The following is a 24,326-nucleotide window of genomic DNA, read 5'->3' as shown; positions in this document are numbered from 1 at the left end:
CCATAGGCTGCGTTAAGTACTGGCAGTGAATATCGAAACACAGCCATACATACATACATGTACATACACGATAATAGCGGATTCCGCTTTTCCGTTCAAACGTGCGGGACTCAACTCGCGAAAACGCGGAATCTAGTTACTATTCTGTTCCGCGCTTCCGCGTTTCCGCGTTTCCGCGTTTCCGCGCTCCATGTAATGGCACCCTAAGAAAACTGATTAAGGCCATCGCACACAAAATGCATAGCTTAGCATAAGCATAGCATAAGACCGCTAAACCAATGAGCATCCAGCATAAAGTCGCCATATTGATTTTTATGATACGCTTATGCTAAGCTATGCATTTTGTGTGGGATGGCCTTTAGTCTATTTCCTTATGCACATGTGTATGGACCAATCAATTTTCTTAAGCCCCTTGCACAATGCTAGGCAATAGGCAATAAAAACAGGGAATAGAAATCAGAAATCATGTATAAATGCAGAATAAGGGTTGATTTATAATAGCCGTAACCGTTGATTTAAGCCGTAATCTTTAAGAAATTGACCAATCACAGTCGAATGTGAGAAGAATAATCGACTGTGATTGGTCAATTTCTTAAAGATTACGGCTTAAATCAACGGTTACGGCTATTATAAACCAACCCTAAACAGTGACACAGGCAATAGACACAAGTTTTTCGTCACGTTGGAAATTCTGTGCTTATTGCCTGTTGCCAACCAATCATAGCATTCAAATTTTTTAGGTTGTAATTAACGATTTTTTGGTTATTTCCTGTTCCTATTGCATTCGTATGTATTTGACCGGAAATGAATGTCCGGGAAAGAATTTTACCATATGAAATCGTTTGTATTTCGTATGAAGACTTTTGAAGTGCAATTGAAAAGGTTTGTGAGTCATTCGTTTAATTGTAATTAATTAATTATTTTTACACCATGCATTTAGCCGAAATAGATAAATTAATAAAAGTTTTTATACGGAATCGTTTGTATTTTGTATGAAGAGTTATGAAGTGTGATTAAAAAGGTTTGTGAGTCACTCAGATAATTTTAATTAAATATTTATAAACTCGGTAATTAGCCGAAATATAGATTTTTAGTTATTTATGTTAAAAGAAGAAGGCGCTAGTGTTCCCGAAGGTCCGTCTGCAATCAGAATTAATATAAAGGCCGCAGGGGGAAGTGATCCGCGCAGTTCCTTGGGCCTAACGCACCCACGGCATTACCGAGTTCAAAACACCGCGGACATACACGAACAATTACACATACACCCATACACGTACACAGTCTACAGTGTGAGGAATTACAAGTGAATGAGTCTATACTGCGCAGTTTAACTTCTGTTTGGGATTCGTATGTATTTGACCGGAAATGAGGGAAAGAATCTACCATATGAAATCGTTTGTATTTCGTATGAAGACTTTTGAAGTACAATTGAAAAGGTTTGTGAGTTCGTTTAATTGTAATTAATTAATTATTTTTACACCATGCATTTAGCCGAAATAGATAAATTAATAAAAGTTTTTATACGGAATCGTTTGTATTTTGTATGAAGAGTTATGAAGTGTGATTAAAAAGGTTTGTGAGTCACCCAGATAATTTTAATTAAATATTTATAAACTCGGTAATTAGCCGAAATATAGATTTTTAGTTATTTATGTTAAAAGAAGAAGGCGCTAGTGTTCCCGAAGGTCCGTCTGCAATCAGAATTAATATAAACGTTTTAAAAATTATTTTATAGTGAAATAAATAAATATACAGACTAATAAGCCTGTAATTATAAGCGATAGTTGCTAATTAAGTTTGTGACTAATATTCTGTCTTGCAGAGGACCTCCGTAACGAGATCAAAGATGTACCAGCTGTGCAGGGTAAAGAGGTTATCTCAAACGCCCTGCTACAGCCCAATTGAGCGACTCAAATGTCATTACCGCTGAGAAGTACTTCTTGCCATTTGAATCAGCATATCAGAGCTAGTCACTACGGATTGTGGTGACACTGCACTGGACTGCCTGCAGAATAAGTTAATCGCATATAGCCATCTCACTGGCAATGTGCCTGATTCAACGGAGCCTAACAAGCTGCTGATTGTGCGCATTGTCGAGACAATCTGCGGTTGCTTCACCGGTCCACAGACCGATGAGGGTGTGTAGCTGCAGATTATTAAAGCTCTGCTGACTGTAATGACAAGCCAGCGGAGGTGTGGAGGTACACGAGAGTACGGTACTGTTAAACAATTCGTACTGTTTACAACGTTTACTTGGCGTCGCGCAACCTGGTGAATCAAACAACAACCCGTGCGACTCTCACGCAGATGATCAACGTGATCTTCGTGCGAATGGAGACTCAGGCGGAGGAAGAGATCGTGAGGCTTGATGGGGAACATCAGCAGGAGGGTTCTGTCATAGCGAACGGCGAAACTGAAGCCAAGGTTAGTCCAGAGAATGCTCCTAGTAATGATAACATTGATTCTCAAACAATTGTCAAGAGTATTCTTGATGATGTAGTAAAATCCGTGGTGCCATTGGAAGAGGAAGTCAGTTTGGAGAACGGTAGTTCGGAGAACAATGGTGACGAGGCAGCCGCTGAGAATGACAACATGGTAACTGCAAAATTCACCCATGTGCTGCAAAATGATGCAGTCCTGGTGTTTCGCGCTCTCTGCAAGCGCTCTATGAAACCGCTGCCGGACGGCACTCCCGATCCAATATCGCACGAGCTCCGTTCCAAGATCTTGTCGCTTCAGTTACTTCTGGGAATCTTGCAGAATGCCGGTCCAATATTGCGCTCTAACGAGATGTTTGTTATCGCCATTAAACAGTACTTATGTGTCGTGCTGTCGAAGAATGGCGTGTCTTTGGTGCCGGAAGTGTTCGAGCTGTCGTTAGCGCTGTTCCTGGCGCTGCTCGCCCGTTTCAAGATGCACCTTAAGATGCAGATTGAGGTGTTCTTTAAGGAGATCTTTATGAACATCCTCGAGACCTGTAGCAGCTCTTTTGAGCACAAGTGGATGGTCATACATGCGCTTACGAGGATCTGTGCGGATGCCCAGAGCGTCGTCGACATCTACGTTAACTACGATTGCGATCTCAGCAGCGAATCTCTTCGAGAAGCTCGTCAATGATCTCTCTAAGATTGCTCAAGGTTGTCAAGCTCTGGAGCTAGGTGCATCGCCAAATCAGGTGCGTTATAAGAAAGAGGATGACAGGATAGGTGTATTATTTGGAACAGAGAATGTTCTTCGAAACAAGCAATATAAAGTTTTGTTTGTAATATTAGTGTCTTGCTCTTTCAGGAGAAATCCATGCGCATTCGTGGTCTGGAGTGCCTCGTGTCTATTCTGAAATGCATGGTGGAGTGGAGTCGGGATCTTTACGTAAATCCCGGCGTGCCAGCGGATCAGCAACCATTGTCACATCCATCGGATACGATGCCGGAGACCCCGCTACCGCGTTACGGCAGCGCTGGCAGCCTCGTCGGCCAATTCCAGTCTCCAGTCTGACTGGCAACAAGGAGGTGCCGGACTCGCCGGAGCAGTATGAAGTACAGAAACAAAAGGAGGTATGGGAGGCCGGTATCGAGATCTTTAGTTGGAAGCCCGGCAAGGGTGTGCAGTACTTGCAGGAGCAAGGACTGCTCGGTACTTCGCCGGAGGACGTGGCCAGGTGGCTACACCACAATGCGCTCTATCTAAATGAAGATGGAGATGTATATAGGGACCAGCTTTTTCACGGTCACATCAAAAAGTTGGCAAAGGTCGTAACTCATCCAAATCACAAGGACCTACACATTTTAAAAGTTCATCATTACGAATGTCATTGGTCATGGGCGCAGGCTGAATTGGCTGTGATATCGGCGTATAAGACTCCTAGGGATAAGTTGCAGTGTGTATTTCGTTGCGCGACTACCATCATGAATCTCCTCTCCATGGCGTCGGAGAAAGGCATACCTGCTGCCGACGATCTGACTCCCGTGCTGGTCTATGTCATAATCAAGGTATGCAATTAAAAAGAGAATTGTGATTTTAGTAAGAAGAGTGATTGTTAACGTGTGCTTAATTTCAGACTAATCCGCCGTCGTTGTATCGACTGTTCAATATGTAGACAGCTTTTACGGGAATCGATTGGAGGGAGAGGAACAACATTGGTGGACGCAGTTCTGCGCCGCGATCGAGTTAAGACAATGGATTAACAGTTTCTCAAGAGTATCACGATAAATAAGATTAGATTCGATGCTGGTGATAATGTAGAAATGTATCATAATCATAATTTGACGATTTCATAAAGAAGAAGACCAATATCTTTGTGTAAAGCTAGCTGAACAGTTTTATGCTTTCAGTATCTTAATTAAAATTCTTAAATAGCCTCTTAAATAGTCTAACTGTTAGTTCTTTCGCACGTTATTATGTAACATTAGCAAAGACTGAATCAGATTATACGTAAAGTGTGGCTTTATCTTTATTTGTAACTCTATTGTACAATTTCACAGGACATCGAAAAAAAAGAAACGTTTAGATATTCTATAATTTATGTGTAAACAATAAAAAACTTATAGAGATTGATAACCATTTTAGCAGGATAAACTGTGTTGGCGTACTCTTTCTACATGCGTACCTTCCCCAAGAGCCGAGACTCAAACCAGATCCGTGAAAAATATCGCCACTTTCGTAGAGTTTTTGTACAGTTTTACTCTAGGAATATCGCGAGAGAAAGAAAGACTTCGGAGATTTTTATCTGAATCGTTCGACATAAAGAGAGAGCATAGTAAAGAAGCTAGCTTTCGAGAATTTGAACGCATAATACTTTGTTATAATACTATGAGCGAATTAGTTTACGTCACTCTGTCAAGTTTTAATATTAAATTACTAATAATATATCGATATCGGTAGTTTAATAATAATAATACATTAAAAGTGCTCAATTTAAAAGTAGGGCAATCCTAATAAACGACTGTAAAAAAAATTCAAGGTGGAACGCAATGGACAATTCGGTTGCTCTGACATGCTAACTTAAATGGCAAGAAGTACTTCTCAGCGGTAATGACATTTAAGTCTCTTTTAATTGGGTTGTGGCAGGGCGTTTGAGATAACCTGCTCTTTACCCTGCACAGCTGGTACATCTTTACAAACTTAATTAGCAACTATTGCTTATAGCTACAGACTTATTAGCCTGTATATTTATTTATTTCAGTATAAAATAATTTTTAAAACGTTCATATTAATTCTGATTGCAGACGGACCTTCAGGAACACTAGCGCCTTCTTCTTTTAACATGAATAACTAAAAATCTATATTTCGGCTAATTACCGAGTTTATAAATATTTAATTAAAATTATCTGAGTGACTCACAAACCTTTTTAATCACACTTCATAACTCTTCATACAAAATACAAACGATTCCGTATAAAAACTTTTATTAATTTATCTATTTCGGCTAAATGCATGGTGTAAAAAGAATTAATTAATTACAATTAAACGAATGACTCACAAACCTTTTCAATTGCACTTCAAAAGTCTTCATACGAAATACAAACGATTTCATATGGTAAATTCTTTCCCGGACATTCATTTCCGGTCAAATACATACGAATGATGGAAGCACATAAAATTGCAGGAGCCATGAGCAGAAAGCAGAAGCCATACGCGCATGCGCTATGGTATCCGTGAGGGTGCCATTACATGGAGCGCGGAAACGCGGAAACGCGGAAACGCGGAAGCGCGGAAGACAAAATTTACTAGATTTCCGTCGATCCGTTCCGTCTGTTTTGAATACCTTATATTACATGGAGCATATTTTGAGCGGAAAAGCGGAACGGAGAATTATAAAATATTAATTTTTAACGGTATTTATTGATTAAAATGCTTGTATTCAATAGATAAGCTGAAAAGATAAGCATATTAATAAAAATTGCAATGAATTAAGTGAACACAATTTTAAGAAATAAATACAAATGTCTATTTGTCATTATACTGTTCCGCTTTTCCGCGCAAATTGTGCTCCATGTAATATAAGGAGAAACAAACTCGCGGAACGAACGCGTCAAAATCCGTTGTCAACGCGGATACAGTATACTCCATCAAATTTCGGAGCTGTTTAATCACATTGAAAAAAAAGCTTTTACACATACTCTTTGATTACCTTATTATTTAATAAAAGTGGCAGTATAATATTATAGATCCAAACATCATGTTGATGGTTATTATGAAGTATATCTTATATGCAAGCCAGGGTACATACATAGGCTGCGTTAAGTACTGGCAGTGAATATCGAAACGCAGCCATGCATACATACACGATAATAGCGGATTCCGCTTTTCCGTTCAAACGTGCGGGACTCAACTCGCGGAAACGCGGAATCTAGTTACTATTTTCTTCCGCGCTTCCGCGTTTCCGCGTTTCCGCGCTCCATGTAATGGCACCCTAAAAGCTCTAACAGATACCATCGCGCATGCGCATAGTTATGGTAGCATGCGCATGCGCTGCTGAGCCATAGTTACAATAGGCGGCCGATACTGAAATGTTTAATTAGTTATTTTTTCAATAAAAATGCAATAAATCATTAAAATTATGATGGAGCAATAAGGAGCAATGAAGGAGCAATCGTTCTATGCCCTATAAAGTTGCATAGACTTATTATAAATATGTTTTTCAATAAAAATTAGAAATTTTTCGTTTTTATTAAATATCTCAAAAAATAATAGTTTTAAAAGGGGAGCAATCGTCGATTCTGAGGGAGCAATTAGGGAGCAATCGTTTGAGCTATAGTAAATTAAAAAATATGAACTTGCAGCGCCAACTTATTTCCGGTCCTAAGCAGCTTTGCAGCTCTAAGCAAGCCTGAAAAGGAGGGGTCGGTAGTGTTAAGCCCCTTGCACAATGACAGGCAACAGGCAATAAGAACAGGAAATAACCAAAAATAATTACAACCTAAAAAATTCGAATGCTATGATTGGTTGGCAACAGGCAATAGGCACAGAATTTCCAACGTGACGGAAACTTTGTGTCTATTGCCTGGGTCACTGTTTATTCTGCATTTATACATGATTTCTGATTTCTATTCCCTGTTCCTATTGCCTGTAGGGAATTTGCATGATTTTTTTTAAAAATTGCATTAAATAATTTGTATGTTCTTTTAATTGTCTTTTTTTTGTAATTTTTTAACGCAAAATAACGGAGAAAATAAATAATAAAATATTGCATTATTTGAAATGCCGAAAACGGTCCGGAAACGACCGAGTCTTCCCGAACGCCGTGTGACGTCACACCGCAGTAAAGTAATACTTTTAACTATTGAAACAATCATTTATTTTAAAAAATGAGTAAAGCAAAGACACATAAAGCGTGTTTTGTACCTTTATGTAAAAGTACTGTTATTAAAACACCAGGTAAACTGTTTTTTTATGTACCTCAAGAAAAAAACGTGAGAATACAAATAGAATCTTCCCGTTTGACGCTGACATAACCTATAACTCACTGAGATAGAAAAAGAAGGGAGTATACTCGTGTGCACTCGGGTGACGTTTCCAAACGCAGCCTAGCAGACGGAGAGTTGAGACTATTGCAATGTGACGTCATGCACTTGTCAGCCAATCAAAATCGTTTTCTCACAGCACAGAAAATTTCAAATATTATTAAAATTTAATTTCATTTTTGACTACCTATTTATTGATTAAAATTTAAAATTTTGATGTAAATAAATTTATAATAATGTATATTTAAATTACAAACAAAAAAAAATGCAATATTTTTTCATGCAAATTCCCTACTTAAGGCATAAAACACTGCCAAGACAGCCATTCTGCTTAGACCCTTAAAGTACATGCTAATAAGTTGTAAAGCAAAATTATAAAGTACATGCATGGGGGGGGGGGTGCAAAGGAACAAAGCCCTTCCGTCCACGCATGTATTTTAATATATTATGTAAGATATATTAACATATATTTATTATTGAAAGCTATAACAATAAGTGATATGCATTATATAAGTATATGTACTATACGTTTCAAATTCGCGCACTTTTGCATGCGCGTGTGGCTACTGAGCATGCGTATGTGACAGCTATAAATAATATACAATTTTTTGCTTTTTTAAACGAAACCGTGATCTAACAATTGTTTTAATTAGTATATTTGGAACTAACAAACGATTCCGCATCGATTGACCCCGGTTTGAACCAAAAATTGCAAAGAATTTTATATTTAACGGCTAAATAAACACTAAAAATTATTTTCGTGATTACGTAAAGACTATTAACTAACAAACGTTCTAATTAGTCTAACAATCAATAACAAAGGACTAACAATCGATTTGTAAAAAAAGAAATGTCATAAGTCGAAGTTGTCCGGCTTAAGGGTCGGTATCACAGTCTCCGATTAAGAATCGTCTCTTTCTAGGGGGATAGTTAGAAAGAGATGCAGAGTGAGTTTAATCGGAGAATCACGTTAATCGGAGACTGTGATACCGGCCCTAACTTCTATGAGGTTACGATGGCCTTTGGCCTTTAGCATTACTTCTAGAAATTTTAAAGGGTGCATCGCATGACGCCCTCTCGCGCGAAAGAATGGGTGCGTTCAGCCGATACTCGAATCCGCTAGCCTAGCAATCGTGAGCAGTCGCTCGTTTCCTCTCCTTTGATCCAATGGATTAAAAGGAGAGAAAACGAGCGAAAACTAGAGTCCTTTTATAAGAGTCTGGACAGACTGGTCCTTATTTTCATTGGACGTGCAACACCATGGCGGAACCAATCACGAGGGTGCCATTACATGGAGCGCGGAAACGCGGAAACGCGGAAGCGCGGAAGACAAAATTTACTAGATTTCCGTCGATCCGTTCCGTCTGTTTTGAATGCCTTAATATTACATGGAGCATATTTTGAGCGGAAAAGCGGAACGGAGAATTATAAAATATTAATTTTTAACGGTATTTATTGATTAAAATGCTTGTATTCAATAGATAAGCTGAAAAGATAAGCATATTAATAAAAATTGCAATGAATTAAGTGAACACAATTTTAAGAAATGAATACAAATGTCTATTTGTCACTATACTGTTCCGCTTTTCCGCGCAAATTGTGCTCCATGTAATATAAGGAGAAACAAACTCGCGGAACGAACGCGTCAAAATCCGTTGTCAACGCGGATACAGTATACTCCATCAAATTTCGGAGCTGTTTAATCACATTGAAAAAAAAGCTTTTACACATACTCTTCGATTACTTTATTATTTAATAAAAGTGGCAGTATAATATTATAGATCCAAACATCATGTTGATGGTTATTGGGTGCGTTCAGCCGATACTCCGCTAGCCTAGCAATCGTGAGCAGTCGCTCGTTTTCGCTCGTTTCCTCTCCTTTGACCCAATGGATTAAAAGGAGAGGAAACGAGCGAAAACGAGCGACTGCTCACGATTGCTAGGCCAGCAGAGTATCGGCTGAACGCACCCATTATGAAGTATATCTTATATGCAAGCCAGGGTACATACATAGGCTGCGTTAAGTACTGGCAGTGAATATCGAAACACAGCCATACATACATACACGATAATAGCGGATTCCGCTTTTCCGTTCAAACGTGCGGGACTCAACTCGCGGAAACGCGGAATCTAGTTACTATTCTGTTCCGCGCTTCCGCGTTTCCGCGTTTCCGCGCTCCGTGTAATGGCACCCTTAGGAGCCTCTCTCAGGGTGCGTATTATGGAACTTTTCGAAATGGATTCCGATCGGAATTGTTATTTCCTACATTTCTATTGTATTTTTAGGAAAAACTGTCATGCATTTATCTATATATACATCTCGTAATTTTCTCTATCAATAAATTGTTGTATACTATTATAATTTATTTTATTGAAATATTTTTTTCAGGTATTTTAAAGTTTTGGTTATCTTATCTCTATCAAGTCAAAATAAAAATATAGACAAACTCACACTTTCTCACAGCCTCTGTAGAATTCTCTCACGATATCACAACAATACAACGATTTAGTCATCGACGCCATAGTATTTTTCTTCCATCTAGGGCGTCTAGAATAGAGTCCCTATATACGTGACATTCACGCCATGTTGTTGCACTCCCAAAGTCTGTCCAGACTCTTATAAAGGGACTCTAGACTCTTCTAGCTCTAGCGCTTCTCACTTCGCACTGCTTCATGCTTGCAGTTTGCAGTGCTTGCCCTGTAAAATCCATACAACTTTAAATACTTTTATAGTTTTTCGTTTCTCTTCTCTGTACTCCGCTTTGCCTCGTACGTAGGTGAAATCGTCGACGGCTGCGAGTAATTACAATCGATGATCTTATTTCGACTGTACAGTTGCGTGTTGCGTTAACGACGATCATTAAGTACGCGTATAGGGATCGTTTCTGCAGCTGTGATCGTTATGCTTTTAGGTTAGGACGTAATAATCAGAGAATGTGTATTGCATTGGAAAATCGTCGAGTGAAAGTGCTTATTATCGGAAATTTTTTATTGAGCAAAGGACCGACAACGTTATTCTTGAGCGTCCTAAAACAGACAGCATTCTAGAAAATGTTTCGTAAAAAACTTCAGCGGAGGAATTGGCGGTTTCTCCGTGGGTGAATCTTCTCTAGCATTCATCGCTTCTCGGACAAAAGAAAATGTCATAAGTGAGATCCGCAGGTTGGTGTAATTTTAAAGCTATCTTTTTGAATTGTTATACAGGATTTAACAAAAGGTAGATTGTCTGAACAGATTAGTAATTTATAGATCCGTTTGTCTTGTTGATTGTTATATCTTGCAAAGTTATAGGAGGCAAAAATAAAAAAAAAAAGTTTAAAAAGCACACAAATATTACCAACATATTTATCAGTTTTTTTTTTTTGAAAAAGAATAAATTGTTTCCTGTACATTATTATCTATATAAAATGATTGTTAAACGTTAAAGTATCTAAGAAAGAAGATAAATAACTGGAGTTGAGATTAAATTTCTCTATTTATTTGAAAATCCGAGTCAAGTCCAATAATTAAGTTTTATTTTCTATATATATATATATAGAAAATAAAACTTAATTATTGGACTTGACTCGGATTTTCAAATAAATAGAGAAATTTAATCTCAACTCCAGTTATTTATCTTCTTTCTTAGATATATATATATATATAGGATTCGAATAATATTTATTATATTATATATATATATTTTTTTTAATATTTGCTGCAACTTTTTATATCTTAAATGGCTACTTAAAAGCTGACTACACACACACACAGATATATATCAAGAAACGGTATCGTGACACTGTCTCATGATACATGTTTCATTGTGTCTAGGTATGTCTCCAAAGGTTTCATGCGGTATCAATAAGTATCAACAAATATCGATACATGAATCTAGTCTCCCGCTGTCGATGGAATACATAGAGAATGAAACAATGATACTGACAATGAGATATGTCTCAGCTTGTTTTTGAGTGTGTATGGTAATATCGCGGCAGATCCCTGCTAATCGCCACTATGAAGTTGACACCTCACTTCCAAAAATTGTGTGCTCAGTACTATAGAGACAAATGATACCTGCTACATATTGCGGTGTGTGTATAGTACACACTGAGACATGTCTTATCGAGACGGTATCATGATACTGTTTCTTGATACTTACATATTTCTGTGTGTGGAGCCCGCTAAAGTTGTGATTTGGAAAACAAAATTATTACAAGAGACATAAGATCAAATAGTAAGATCAAAATCTTCGAAGCACTCTCCCATAAAATCATATCTTTTGATTTTTATGTATCTTTTACTTAACAAGTTCTTAAGAACACTGAATCAATTTTGATAATTTTTTTCTTATATCTCTGCAAATATATGAACTACGATCTTTCGATTTTAGAAAATTCTTATTTTATCAAAAATTACAAGCGATTAATATTATAGGCTGCGTTTCAAAATTCACTCTGGGTAACTGAAATCTATAGTTTATGTTATGTACACTATAGCATTTTAGTTAACTGAAGTTAATTTTGGTACGCACTCATGAAACGCACACTGATATTTTTTTGAATAATTAAAATTAAAAACAAATCTTATTTAAAAGAAAGCATGCATCAAAAGATAGCCAATTATGATACTATAAGAAAAAGAAGAAAAAAAAAGATTTGAATATCTTATTTTAATAATGAGAAAATGGAACTCAAAGATATGTAGTTTTGTTCTACAATATGTAGTTTTGCAATTGAATCCTTTGTTTTAAGGATTTCTGATATTTTACAAAGGTAAAAAAATAGGTATAAAAATAGGAAAAAATAAATGGTTATATTTATGAATACATCGTAAAATTATATGTATGAGAACAATGTTTCTCACATTTTATGCGTGAGTAATGTACGTGCAGGTATTAAGAATCATAAAAATTTAGATACATTTCAAAATGATTTTTTCTTAACGGTTATAAAGTAAAAAATTGTGCAAATTAGAAATTTGCACTTGGCTTCCTCATAGAGGAAGTGATGTCTTAAGATGCTAATACGGACCTCTGATTGGCTGATGACGCCTTAAGACTATACTTAAGACGATCTTGGATATAAGACCCGACTATGAATACCGGCCTTAAAGAATTATATATGAAAAAAAGAAATAGAAAAGATTGAAGAAATAATAAAAATAAAAAATTTTGGTAAACTTAGTTATTTTTTTAAACAGAAATCGGTAACCTCTTTATTATTAACAATTTTTATTAATTCTATTATATTCTTCAGTATTTTCTACCCTTATTTCATATACATATAATTCGTTAAGATTTGGTTGATCAGTTCTGGAGTTGTAGAAATTTCTGTAAATTTGGCACATACATACATACATACATACATACATACATACATACATACATACATACACACATACCGACATTTTTTTTAATGCAATATTTCGACGTTTTAGAACACTCTGAACATATTGACATTAAAAACTCAAAAAACAATCTTTTCTTTGGTTTCTTCTACCCCTATTTTATATATAATTTTTTTTAAATTTGGTTGATTAGAGTCAACTTTTTACGCAATCAAAGGTTTATATACGAATTTACAAAAACAAAGCTTTTTCTATGAGGAAGTAAAAAGGACTCCAAATACATAAAACGCATTTGAAAGTGTATTTGCAATAAAAATTTATCAAAAATCTATGCAACAAAAGAGTATAGCAATGTTTACTAATTTTAAAATTATTTATCAATTTAAAAAATTCTTGAAAAACCTAAAAATTAATTGCTTAAAAATGGATGTATAATTAGTGGATATGCAATCAACTTGATCATATCTTATCTTATTATAATTGATATTATTTGTCGTATTTGTTAAACGACTAATATTACACTTTTTTTAAAGCAGAGAATACTCCATTTTGCGAGAAAGTCGCTGCTTTACCAAAACACAACATTAAAGCAGTAAATTGTTGATAAATTGAAGTCTTTTTTAAAGCAAAGAATACTTACATGGGTGAGATGACGCGCTTTAAAAGTATTCAACTGTTTAAAGCGCGTCATCTAACCCATGTAAGTATTTTCTGCTTAAAAAAAAGCGTAATATTAGTCGTTTATGCCTTCCAATACTCAAAATAGCTGCTATATTTTTCAAACTTTTTTTGTTAATAACTTTCTAACGAATAACGACCGCCGGCTAAAAATTTCTGAAGGTCACTCAGGAGGGTGACCTTGACAACATATGTCAAGGTCAAGGTTATTGCTATATTTTTCAAACTTTTTTTGTTTATAATTTTTTAATAAAAAACGATTGCCGGCTAAAAACTTCTGAAGGTCACTCAGGAGGGTGACCTTGACAACATATGTCAAGGTCAAGGTCATTGGCAGGTGGGGTCTTTTTATGAACATTTACCGAGATAACACCTTTGAACACGAGAAAAGATGAGTGCGGTAAATTGCTTACACAATTACTCAGCAAGTATAAATAATTTTTTTATATATAAAATAGTTTTTCTATACATTTAGGAAGAAAATGTAATGTCGAACATGTTCGGACATGTAAAAATGTTTGTTTATAAAATAATACAGGCTGAAAGAAAATCTTTTTTGTCATGTAATGTGTGTGTGAATCTGGCACCTCATTTTGCGGAAACTCACAAACTATTGAGAGTTCTGGTTTCCTTTTTAATTATAGTTTTAATTAAAGTTTCCGATACGTTATAAACAAATAGTTTTGCCCATCGACCTATACTCTATAGTATAGACTTCGCGATCTCTACTTTATTTGCATACGAAACACGTTAGAAAATTGAGTTAGATAGAGCACGTGTGCGGCCAATCTCTGTCTCTTTTCGACTAATATTACAGTGTTGTGTAGAATGCGATAGATAATGGCCGCAATCGTCTGCTGTCCTTGTACGTTGATACACACTTTCGACTTACATCATGCAGTCCATACTATAGGTCGATGGTTTTGTCTATTAAACAGAAAAAATGGGGCCGGACAAACTGAGACGCCAGGTTTACACAGCGTTTCACTTTGTTTTACACGAGTTTCGTCACTATATCTTGTCAGATTTTGCGAGATCTATAGTTCTATACGAGTTCTATAGAGTTCTGCCATATAAAAATAAAAAAATTAATTATAAGACAATAAAGACAAAATTACAATGTAATAAGCATACTAAGTTGAGATGCTAAATCTCGGAGGGGTCCGGCTTATATAATTTAAATATTTTTTGTATAGTTCTGAGCATACATAAGTATTTTCTATAGAATAATAATTTAGGACTCTCGAAATTGGAAATTCGTAATAGGATGGCTATGAGAGTCAAACGCAGTTGTCTGTGCGTAGATGATCAGAATCACTGATTTATTCCAAATCCATTCCAAATTAATTACAATCGAACGTTTCAGCTCATAGATCGAGCCATCTTCAGCGATATCAAATGACGAATAAAATTAAAATATTGCACATTTCTCCATTCCAAAGTGGTAAGTTTCCTGCTTGGAGATTTCAAGAAACGAAATTGAAAAAGACTACTAGATCTATATCTGTAAAAATAGTTACCTTATTACACCAAGTATTAATTAAAAATTCTATGGTAACTCACCAAATAGTCTGGAGAACAAATGCATCAGAATAAGCCAAGCGAGGCGGGTATATAAATGCGGTATGAACATTACAAACAATGAAAATTGTAAACGTGTAGGTCAAGTCAAATTATAAAATGTGTCGGTCAAATAAGTAAGAAAATAAAACTAATAAATATTCGGTGTATAAACAATGAAAATTATAGATGAAGCCAGTAAGAAATGAAACTAAATATTTTATGTATAAGCAATGTCAGGTGTACGACGCAAATTGTTTCTCTGGACATGGTTTACAATTTATTTAGAATAGACACGTATGCATGGTGCATAAACTCTGTATCCGTTTGCAAGTTGAGACTATTCTTTTGTAACTTGATATGAGACATCTCTGAAACAAGTCGTTTTCCTAAATATCGTTCCCTATCTAGGATTTCAACGTTCTCCCAATCTAATTCGTGGTCGAAATTAATTCTGTGTTTGGTAATAATAGACTAGGTTGTTGTATTTCTGCGAATATGGTTACGATGTTCCGAAATACTAGTTTTTAAATGCCTCATCGTCTGACCAACATATGACGCGTCGCAATTTTTACATGAAATTTTATACACCACATTTTTATTTGATTGGATAGGGAGAATATCCTTTTGCACTTTAATAAACTTATCAAGTTTATTCAGACTATAGAACGACAAGTTAACATCTGTAACAATTCTTTTAAATTTTTCGGATATATTAGAGACATATGGTACTGTAAACCATATACGTTGTCTCTCTTCGTTCGTTGATGAAGGTTCATTCTGTTTTCGAGTGCATTTGTTTAGCAGAGATTTAATTCTAGTATTAATAGTGTTAAAAATGAATGTCAACGGGTAGTCGTTCTCTAAGAGAGTGTCTATTACGAATTTAAGATTTTTTAAATGATATTTTGGATGTGAAAGTAGAAATGCCCTATCGACCATGCCCATAACTGTGCCTCTTTTTTTGGGAAATAGAGTGCTACGATAAGAAATTAAGATAACGGCCTGAGAACGTCGGTTTATGAAACCAATCAAATTCGAGAGTATTATTGTTTTTTATCATTGTTACATCTAAAAAGTTTAATCTGTCACCTCCTATTTCACAGGTAAATTGTAACCTAGGGTGATAAGAATTAAATACCTGTAGTATTGTGTCAATCGAATTAAATGGTACAGCCATAGCAATATCATCTACGTATCTGAAGTAAAACGGTAAAAACAAAGTAAGTGATCGCAACACCCTACTTTCCAGATCCTGCATCACTATATCGGCAGCGATGGGAGACAACGCTTTGGAATGGAGAACTGTGCAATATTTTAATTTTATTCGTCGTTTGATATCGCTGAAGATGGCTCGATCTATGAGCTGAAACGTTCGATTGTAATTCATTTGGAATGGATTTGGAATAAATCAGTGATTCTGATTATCTACGCACAGACAACTGCGTTTGACTCTCATAGCCATCCTATTGCGTATTTTCTATAAAGTTCCGGGCACTAGCATTGTTGTATGATTTCTAAATAAATTAATACCACCTGAGAGCCGAGTACTTGAAGAAAACAGAGTGAAACGTTGTGCGAAATCTTGGAGTTCCGGTTTATGTAAAATGTTTTTCAAATAGTTCTAAGCATATTGAAGCATTTTCTAAAGAGGTCCCGGCACTATCAATGCTGTATGATTTTTTAATAAATTTATATTGCCCGAGCGCTGAGTATTTAGAATAGAGTGACACGCTGTGTGAAATCTCGGAGTTCCGGATTATGTAAAATGTTTTTTGAATAGTTCTAAGCATACTGAAGCATTTTCTAAAGAGGTCCCGGCACTAGCAATGTTGTATGATTTTTTAATAAATTTATATCGTTTGAGCGCTACGTACTTAGAGATAATGGAGTGAGACGCTGTGCGAAATCTCGGAGTTTCGGATTATATAATATATTTTTTGTATAGTTCTGAGCATACTGAAGCATTTTCTAAAGAGTTCTGAGCGTTAGGATCTATTTGTTATATTTTAAAAAATTAATATTACCCGAAAAGTAATCATGACGGAACAAGGTTTCCGTCAGAGTTTTGGTCCTTTTAAAAATATTCTCGTATAGTTAAAAAAAATTTTTTTAAATAGAACTGACTTAAAAAAGCTCTAAGAAGTATAAAATAATAACTTTTAAGAATTTTTTTCAATTTTTTGAAGTCGGCGCTCAATTAATTTAGTAATTATTAATTTGACGCTAACCTCAAAAAATTGAAAGGAATTCTTAAAAGTATTATTTCACGTCTGTGAAGTTGGCACCTCTTTTTCAAAATTCGAAAAAATTTATTAGTTCTGGATGCCCCAGCAAGAGTTCTAGAGTTCTCTATCGATTTTAGAAAGAGTTCCGTCATTTAAAGTTAAAGTGACGAAAACACCATTTTAAAAATGGAGGGGCTAACTTCACGGCACCCCCATTTTTGAAGAAATAAATCTTTTATGGTAGATTTGGAAAGATTTTGACGAGTTCTAGAGTTTTCTATAGGTTTTAGTAAGAATTCCGTTCAAATAACCCTAAAAATCGATGATAAAGTGGAACCAATAATTTCCCCATTAAAAAAAAATCAATTTTTTACGGTAGATTCAGAAAGATTTCGGATAAAGTTCCGAAAACGGCCGACCTCCGATTTTGATGAAACTTTGTGAAAAACTTTGTTTTGAGTTAAAATGAAAGTCCTTAAAAGGAATTTTGGCGATTCCTGTGATAAAGCCATTTTTTAAGATAAAATGATAAAAAATATAAGAAGATCTGGTAAATGTCTAGATTAAGGGCAACTTCACCGATTTCAATGACCTTGATATATGTTGTCAAGGTCATGATCCCGAGTGACCTTCAGAAGGATTTAGCCGTCGCTCGTTATTCGTTGAAGGTTATTAACAAAAAAAAGTTTGGAAAATATAGCAGCTATTTTGAGTATTGAGTATAGAGAATACTTTATTTCGCGAGAAAGTCGCTGTTTTACCAAAATACAACATTTAAAGCAGTAAATTGTTGATAAATTGAAGTATTTTTGTATTATATTGTACTATATATACGTATTATCCGTGTATACAGTAAATAATATATTGTATTATATATACACATGTATTATACACATTTGTATAAACAGTACACCAATAGGCGGGGAGGGCCTCCTCACTGATTTTAGGACACGCCTTTGGCGTATAGATTAGTGACGCGCTTTAAGTGTTTAAAGCGGATAGGAAATGTACCTCGCTATAAGCGTGAGCGGGGGGGAGGCTTCGCCCCCCCCGCACCCCTCCCACGCCTACGGCAGAGCCCCTTCCCCCGCATAATAAAACTAAAAAACTCCTAGCGTGATACCTAACTGTTTGAATTAAGCTGCTTAATTATTGGCCCACCCTTGCAAAAATGTAAAAAAGTTGCTAAACTTCAAGTCGCAAAAAATTCTTTTGGTATATGTTTTTTATCTAAAAGGAACCTATTCACAAAGTTTTACCTAAATCGGAGCGCGGACATTTTCGGAAGAACAGCCCTATATTTTTATCATTTTATCTTAAAAAATGGCTTTATCATAGGAGTCGCCGAAATTCCTTTTAAGGGCTTTCATTTTAACCCAAAACGAAGTTTTTCACAAAGTTTTATCGAAATCGGAGGTCGACCGTTTTCGGAACTCCACCCAAGATTTCAATGAGTTCTAGAATTCTCTATAGGTTTTAGTAAGAGTTTTGTTCAAATAACCCCAAAAATCGATAAAGAGATAAAGTAGAACACATAATTTTAAAGTTGCACTAATTTTCAAAAATCCGCAGTTTTGGTAGTCCTCCCAAAGAGTTCTATCGAAGACTATCATGACCCGAAGCGCTACGACTAATATTTCAAAAGTTACAGCTTCCCAAAATTCGCACGTCGAAAATTTTCGAAGTCCCGAGGGGTAAATTTTTTTTCTGGAAACCGGCAGTTCTGGCGGGAGTTCTGGTAGCCCCCCGAAGAGTTCTATCGATCAATATTATGACCCAAAGCACTACTAATAGGGGAGACCGGGGCTGTCTACATTTTATGTTTTTTTCAAGTTTACTAAAAAACTAATAAAGGTATTTAGCTAAACATTTTAGTGGTGTAGCCTTTTAACCTTGTTATAAAAAAAAAGTAATTAGAATTATTCATTTTTTACTATTTTAAGAAGAGGGGTTTGCAGAGTTTTAATTTTTTATATGATTTACATAAACATCTTACACAAATAATCCAAATTATTCAGAAGTTGACCACTTTGAGCCTATCGCCTCATGAGAAACGGTCGCTCTAAGGTAGATGATTACTGATTTAGTACACACGTAGCCAACTTAATACTTTGAAAAACTAGCATTTGACAAATGGATCATCAAGGATTGTGTAAATTTAAAAATCAGATTTTACCGTGTAGATTTAAAGCTTTATTGTCACAAAGTTTACTTTTATTTCGCGGATTGAATTAGCAGTGACAGACTTGGCAACGCCGCAGCGCAACACCTGATACGAACCCAACCTCACAAACAATGTTTAACTACTAATCATGAATCCACGACACGCAATCATTAATGTATTAATCATTTTAAGTTTTTAATATTCTCTGACAATGATTTATACCTATAGGTTTTTATAATTATTTGTGATTTTTTTTTACTTTATAGTTGGATAATAAGTACCTGACAACGATTCCCGAGTCGTTGACGCTCTCATACTTCGGCATACATTTGTTTGTTAATCTAATAATTTACGTTAATAAATTTTACTAATAATTTACGAAGAATAAAGTACATAAGTAACATCTACAATTTATTATACTAATATTGCATATAATTTGAGTTTGCTGTAATGACATTATTTTTTAATCGCATTTTTGACTCGAGAATAATAGGCGAATCTTCTTAAAGAGGTAAATTTTTTAAGTAGGCAAGTCAAGCGTAAACAGCCCCATATACGGGGCTATCTGTCCATATTCGAGGGGCTATCTGTTTACGTAATAAAAAACATTATTTATATTAATTTTTATACTTATATTTTTATATTTATAATATTATTTATTATTAATATATAATATTTAAAAAATTGCTTAGTCGTTGTAGTCAGAGCAATAGTAGGCACTTTGTGTAGTTTGTGTAGATTTTTTGACAGGATTCCTGCGTGGAGCTGAACTTTTCTTTATATACGGTGGCATCAAACTGATTTTGAGTCTATTGTAAAAGCAATGTGACGAGTTTCTTTTGTCCTCTCAATTCTTTAATCTTTTTTTTGTATTTGGGGCCTTTACTTTATCCTCGACAGCGTTTGAATTTGAAATAGAAAATACTCAATAATTTAAGACAAACTCATATATTTAACTTGGCGTGTATTTTTAAAATAAAAATTTGGTAACGATTCTTGAATTGCAGGATTAAGTAGCTGCTCATAGGTCACTTTTTTACAGTAGCGAGTGAGGGCTCGAACATTTATTCCAAAGTCTAACGCTGTTTTTACGAAATGATTCTCGCTCGATTTTTATTCTTTTAATTGCTCTAAGTATAATTTTATTGGATGTCTACCTTATCCGTCTTAAGGAAAGTCTTTATTTTGCAGTTACACACCATCGAAAAATCTCGAAAAAATCTAACCAGTAGTATCTTTATTTCCGAAAAATTATAACTCAAGTGATACACGTCACAAAATTATGTTACCTTATCAAAAAGAAGAGTCGCGCTTCAAGTGATCTATTACAATTACAAAAAAGAAATGATATCTCTTTAAATTAGAGCGCCAATTACAGAGAGAACATGTATATTGCCTCAAAAAATAATTGTTGCACTACTTTGAAAAATCTTTACATTGTGTCAATTAGAAAAGAATGTATGATAACAATTTTATAAGATTAAAAAATTTTATCTAAATTTAACAAGGGAATACAAGATATTTAAATACAAAGTTTACATGTATATTTTTTAATGGCCACAAAGAATTACAGAGGTAACAGTACAAAATAAAAATATTTTATTAAAATACATAAATTTTTCTTGTAAAAAAACTTGACGCTGCTAGACCTCGAAATTTTAAATAAATAAGGACAACAATAAATAAAAATAATTCAGAGAAGAATGCGATAGGAATAATATTAAATGATTATCAGCGTGGATGTGGGAGTGAGTGATATGGGTTGTGCGTGACGACGCGGACGGCGGATAATGCGGCTTATAATTAAGTATAGAATAAGTTTATTTATTTACTTAAAATTTCGAGGTATCGACCTAATCTCGAAATACGCGCGCGATATCGAAACTGGCGATACCTGCGCCGCCAGCGTCGAAAAAGTGAAAGGGACGTTTCTCTGATAATCATAATAATATTGAGACATCGGCGTTAAGGGGAGGAGGAGGAGTATCTTAAAAATAAATTTTCGCATTTGGATTTTGCGTCGCAATATCTCCGCTCGTAGGGCACGTAGCGGAATATTATGAGAGAAACCCCCCCCCCCCCCTAATTGGACCCCAAGCTATCGATCAAGCCTACTTAGAACTTGATTCGTTCACTCGTTATCGAGATCTCAACATCTCGGGTACTCGCAACCCGTCGCGTCGCGTAAAAGAGTCACGGTCGGTCTCGCTCCGCGTGTACTTGGCGCGAGACACTACCGTGTCTCTTGATTATCTATTTAAAAGAACAATCCGTCATTGAAGTGTGGACACATTGCCCCATCAAAAATAGGACAGATAGCCCCGATGACGTTTTTTAGTTGTTAACATGTTGCCAATTTTAAATTATGCGGAATTAAGATCTGACGCTTCTCACACCTGATAACTATATATTAATTGATAATATTATGAACTGTTTACTTCAATTTGAGTTAAACTACTGTCGCACAGCAAATTTCTCGACCGTCGAAAAATTTGAATAATTGTTTTCGCTTATCTTTTAACATTATAGCGTCTGCGAGAAGCATCGCTAGAAAACAAACAACGTTTAAATCTTTTATGTAGAGCACTTTTGAAATATTTGTTAAAATAATAGAGACGTCAGTCTCTTAAAGCCTCAGATAGCAGTACTGTGGACACATAGCTCCCGTAGACAGAGATATCCCCGTACTTCTTTATAGCTGGTAAATTGTATTAATTATTTTTTCTTTAGAACTTTTTCTATTTTGGCAGTGTGCTATGAAATATCTTAAAAGACTGTATTTATTTTTTTTCTATAAAATAAGTGAATTACCTGATTTTATTCTAGCAATACAAACATTTTGGATCGGCCATCTTGAATCCGCCACGTTAGATTTTTTTATTTAATTAGTTATGAGATTGCTCATTCTTTTTTCTTCTAGAACCTTAGACTTAAGAAACATAAAGCCCCAGGGATCTTTGTATTAATTAGAGAAAAAAGAAAGAGAGAGGAGTCATCAGGGGGGGATACGGGAAAATGAGGTATATTAAGGTATTTAATTGTAACTATTGTAAGCCAATTATCAGAACACAATAAATTTATATACACAATTAATTTGCTAATTTTTGCTAATTTTTGCTTTTAAAAGGAATTTTTTTGCTGCAACTATTAAGGAGGTTGTAAGGAGAATGCAATATGTTCATAATGGCAACTTTGTGATATAATTTTATTTACAAATAATGGTTACATGTGAATTTTTACCTCTATTAAGCTGGACCCCCCACTATTGCAAATCAAGTTTGCACTAGGTTAAAAAATTTGGTCCTATTTAGGTGCTAATTAAGTGCCCTAGTCCGAATTTTGGTGCTCAAACCATTTAGCAGGAAATCGCGTAAAAAATAAGAGAGTCCAGTTTGCCATTAAGCTGGACCCCCTTATATCAGAAAATGGTCTTATATATAAGACAAGTATACTATAATTTAGTGCTAATTAGGTGCTCTAAGATAACGATAACATTGACAGAATATAACATTTTTTAAAATATACTACTATATATTGAACACAGCACCGTCGCGTTCGACACCAACATTTAAAAAACTTGCTGCATGAATATATTCGTTACTAAAATGATCTAGAAACACATATTATCAAAATATTCCAAGATCTGAGTTTATTGCTAACTATAAAACAATTACGATAATTAACTTCCAGCCGTTGGCGCCGAGCATTAAGTTCCGTCACCTGATTGTCTACGAATTAAGCCTTTTGCACAATGCCAGGCAACAGGCAATAGGAACAGGAAATAACCAAAAAATCGTTAATTACAACCTAAAAAATTTGAATGCTATGATTGGTTGGCAACAGACAATAGGCACAGAATTTCCAACGTGACGGAAACTCAGTGTCTATTGCCTGTGTCAATGTTTTTTCTGCATTTATACATGATTTTTTATTTCTATTCCCGGTTCCTATTGCCTGTTGCCTAGCATTGTGCAAGGGGCTTTATAAATGCTCGCATGATTATAGTATTAAAATAATTCTCAGACACCGTACTTTCAAAAAATACAACGATTGGAATTTAGTGCTAGTTGCATCACGATTAAAATGGTGATCGGTTGAAATAAATTTTGCATATCTTTATCCACGCACGCACGCACGCACACACAGGCACACACCAGCATGATCGTACACATCAAGGACTACCATGAGCCGATGACCCATTTTTCCGATGTTTAACACTCTGTAACTACTGTCCATTTTTGGACTTTGTGCCTATAGACACTTTTCATAGACGTAATGAATTACATCATACTAAATTTTCAGTCAATTTGACCGGGATCCATTTTCACGTGGTTTTGTGCGGGGTCCTTTAACAATGTGATCAAGAGATCAGCGATTGAAAAAACGCTCCAGCATTTAATTTAATGAGCCTGGAACTAACAGTATAAGTCTCAGTTAATAATATAATCATTTTTTACCATTTTCTTGGCATTTGGCCGCTATTTAAATTCCGTCATTTTGAAATTTGATATTTTTAGTACAAATTCATTACCTAGGGACGAAAAAAACATTGTATCACTGAATTTCATAAAAAAAGCAACCGCTTTAGTAGGCTTTAATGAGCGATATTGCTTTTTAAAGTTCAGTTTCCCCAGGTTTTGGACGCTATATTGGGTCCGCTATATTGTTTTTTAAAAAGGCCAGAGTTAAAACAAAAGTACATGCATATAGCTATAAAATGAGTCCTAAAAGAAATTTTGGTAATTAAGCAGTATAGGGGAAGCACCTCCGATGACCTTGACCTTGACATATGTTGTCAAGGTCACCCTCCTGAGTGACCTTCAGAAGGTTTTAGCCGTCGCTCGTTTTTTATTAAAAAGTTATTAACAAAAAAAAGTTTGGCGACCTCAACGATTTCAATGACCT

General features: G+C 35.2%; 2 protein-coding genes across 6 annotated transcripts in view; both read left to right on the top strand.

Annotated features, from left to right (window-relative positions):
• The first annotated feature begins 1,144 nt into the window (after positions 1–1,144).
• LOC143903072 (uncharacterized) lies at positions 1,145–4,575 on the top strand. 2 transcript variants are annotated; one of them, XM_077416444.1, is made up of 5 exons: positions 1,145–1,436; positions 1,823–2,424; positions 2,501–3,175; positions 3,289–3,989; positions 4,058–4,575. In XM_077416444.1, the coding sequence occupies exons 4-5, from the start codon at positions 3,339–3,341 to the stop codon at positions 4,094–4,096; spliced, it is 690 nt and encodes a 229-aa protein (XP_077272570.1). In that variant the 5' UTR covers positions 1,145–1,436; positions 1,823–2,424; positions 2,501–3,175; positions 3,289–3,338; the 3' UTR covers positions 4,097–4,575. The 2 variants fall into 2 exon arrangements, with proteins under 2 accessions (XP_077272570.1, XP_077272576.1); XM_077416450.1 differs by lacking the exon at positions 1,145–1,436 and having other exon boundaries at positions 1,692–2,424.
• A 5,569-nt stretch (positions 4,576–10,144) lies between these two features.
• Ack (activated Cdc42 kinase) overlaps positions 10,145–24,326 on the top strand; it is a 72,487-nt gene continuing 58,305 nt past the window's right edge. The window contains exons 1-2 of one of the 4 annotated variants that reach the window (XM_077416412.1): positions 10,147–10,297; positions 10,376–10,625. The gene's annotated coding sequence lies outside the window, so the exon portion shown is untranslated. Of the gene's footprint in view, positions 10,626–24,326 lie in introns of all 4 variants that reach the window. The other 3 variants (XM_077416421.1, XM_077416426.1, XM_077416430.1) reach the window with 3 other exon arrangements.

Source organism: Temnothorax americanus, unplaced genomic scaffold (genome assembly GCF_048541705.1).
Source record: "Temnothorax americanus isolate GAGA-0224 unplaced genomic scaffold, ASM4854170v1 Scaffold103, whole genome shotgun sequence".
Taxonomy (NCBI): domain Eukaryota; kingdom Metazoa; phylum Arthropoda; class Insecta; order Hymenoptera; family Formicidae; genus Temnothorax; species Temnothorax americanus.
Note: the sequence above shows the minus strand (reverse complement) of the source record. Positions and strands in the feature narration are given on the sequence as shown.

Excerpts from the sequence above, each read along its gene's own strand:
- LOC143903072 (XM_077416444.1), top strand. The coding sequence starts at position 3,339 with ATGCATGGTGGAGTGGAGTCGGGATCTTTACGTAAATCCCGGCGTGCC. Across the intron at positions 3,990-4,057 it reads TGGTCTATGTCATAATCAAG|ACTAATCCGCCGTCGTTGTA; the intron begins GTATGCAATTAA and ends GCTTAATTTCAG.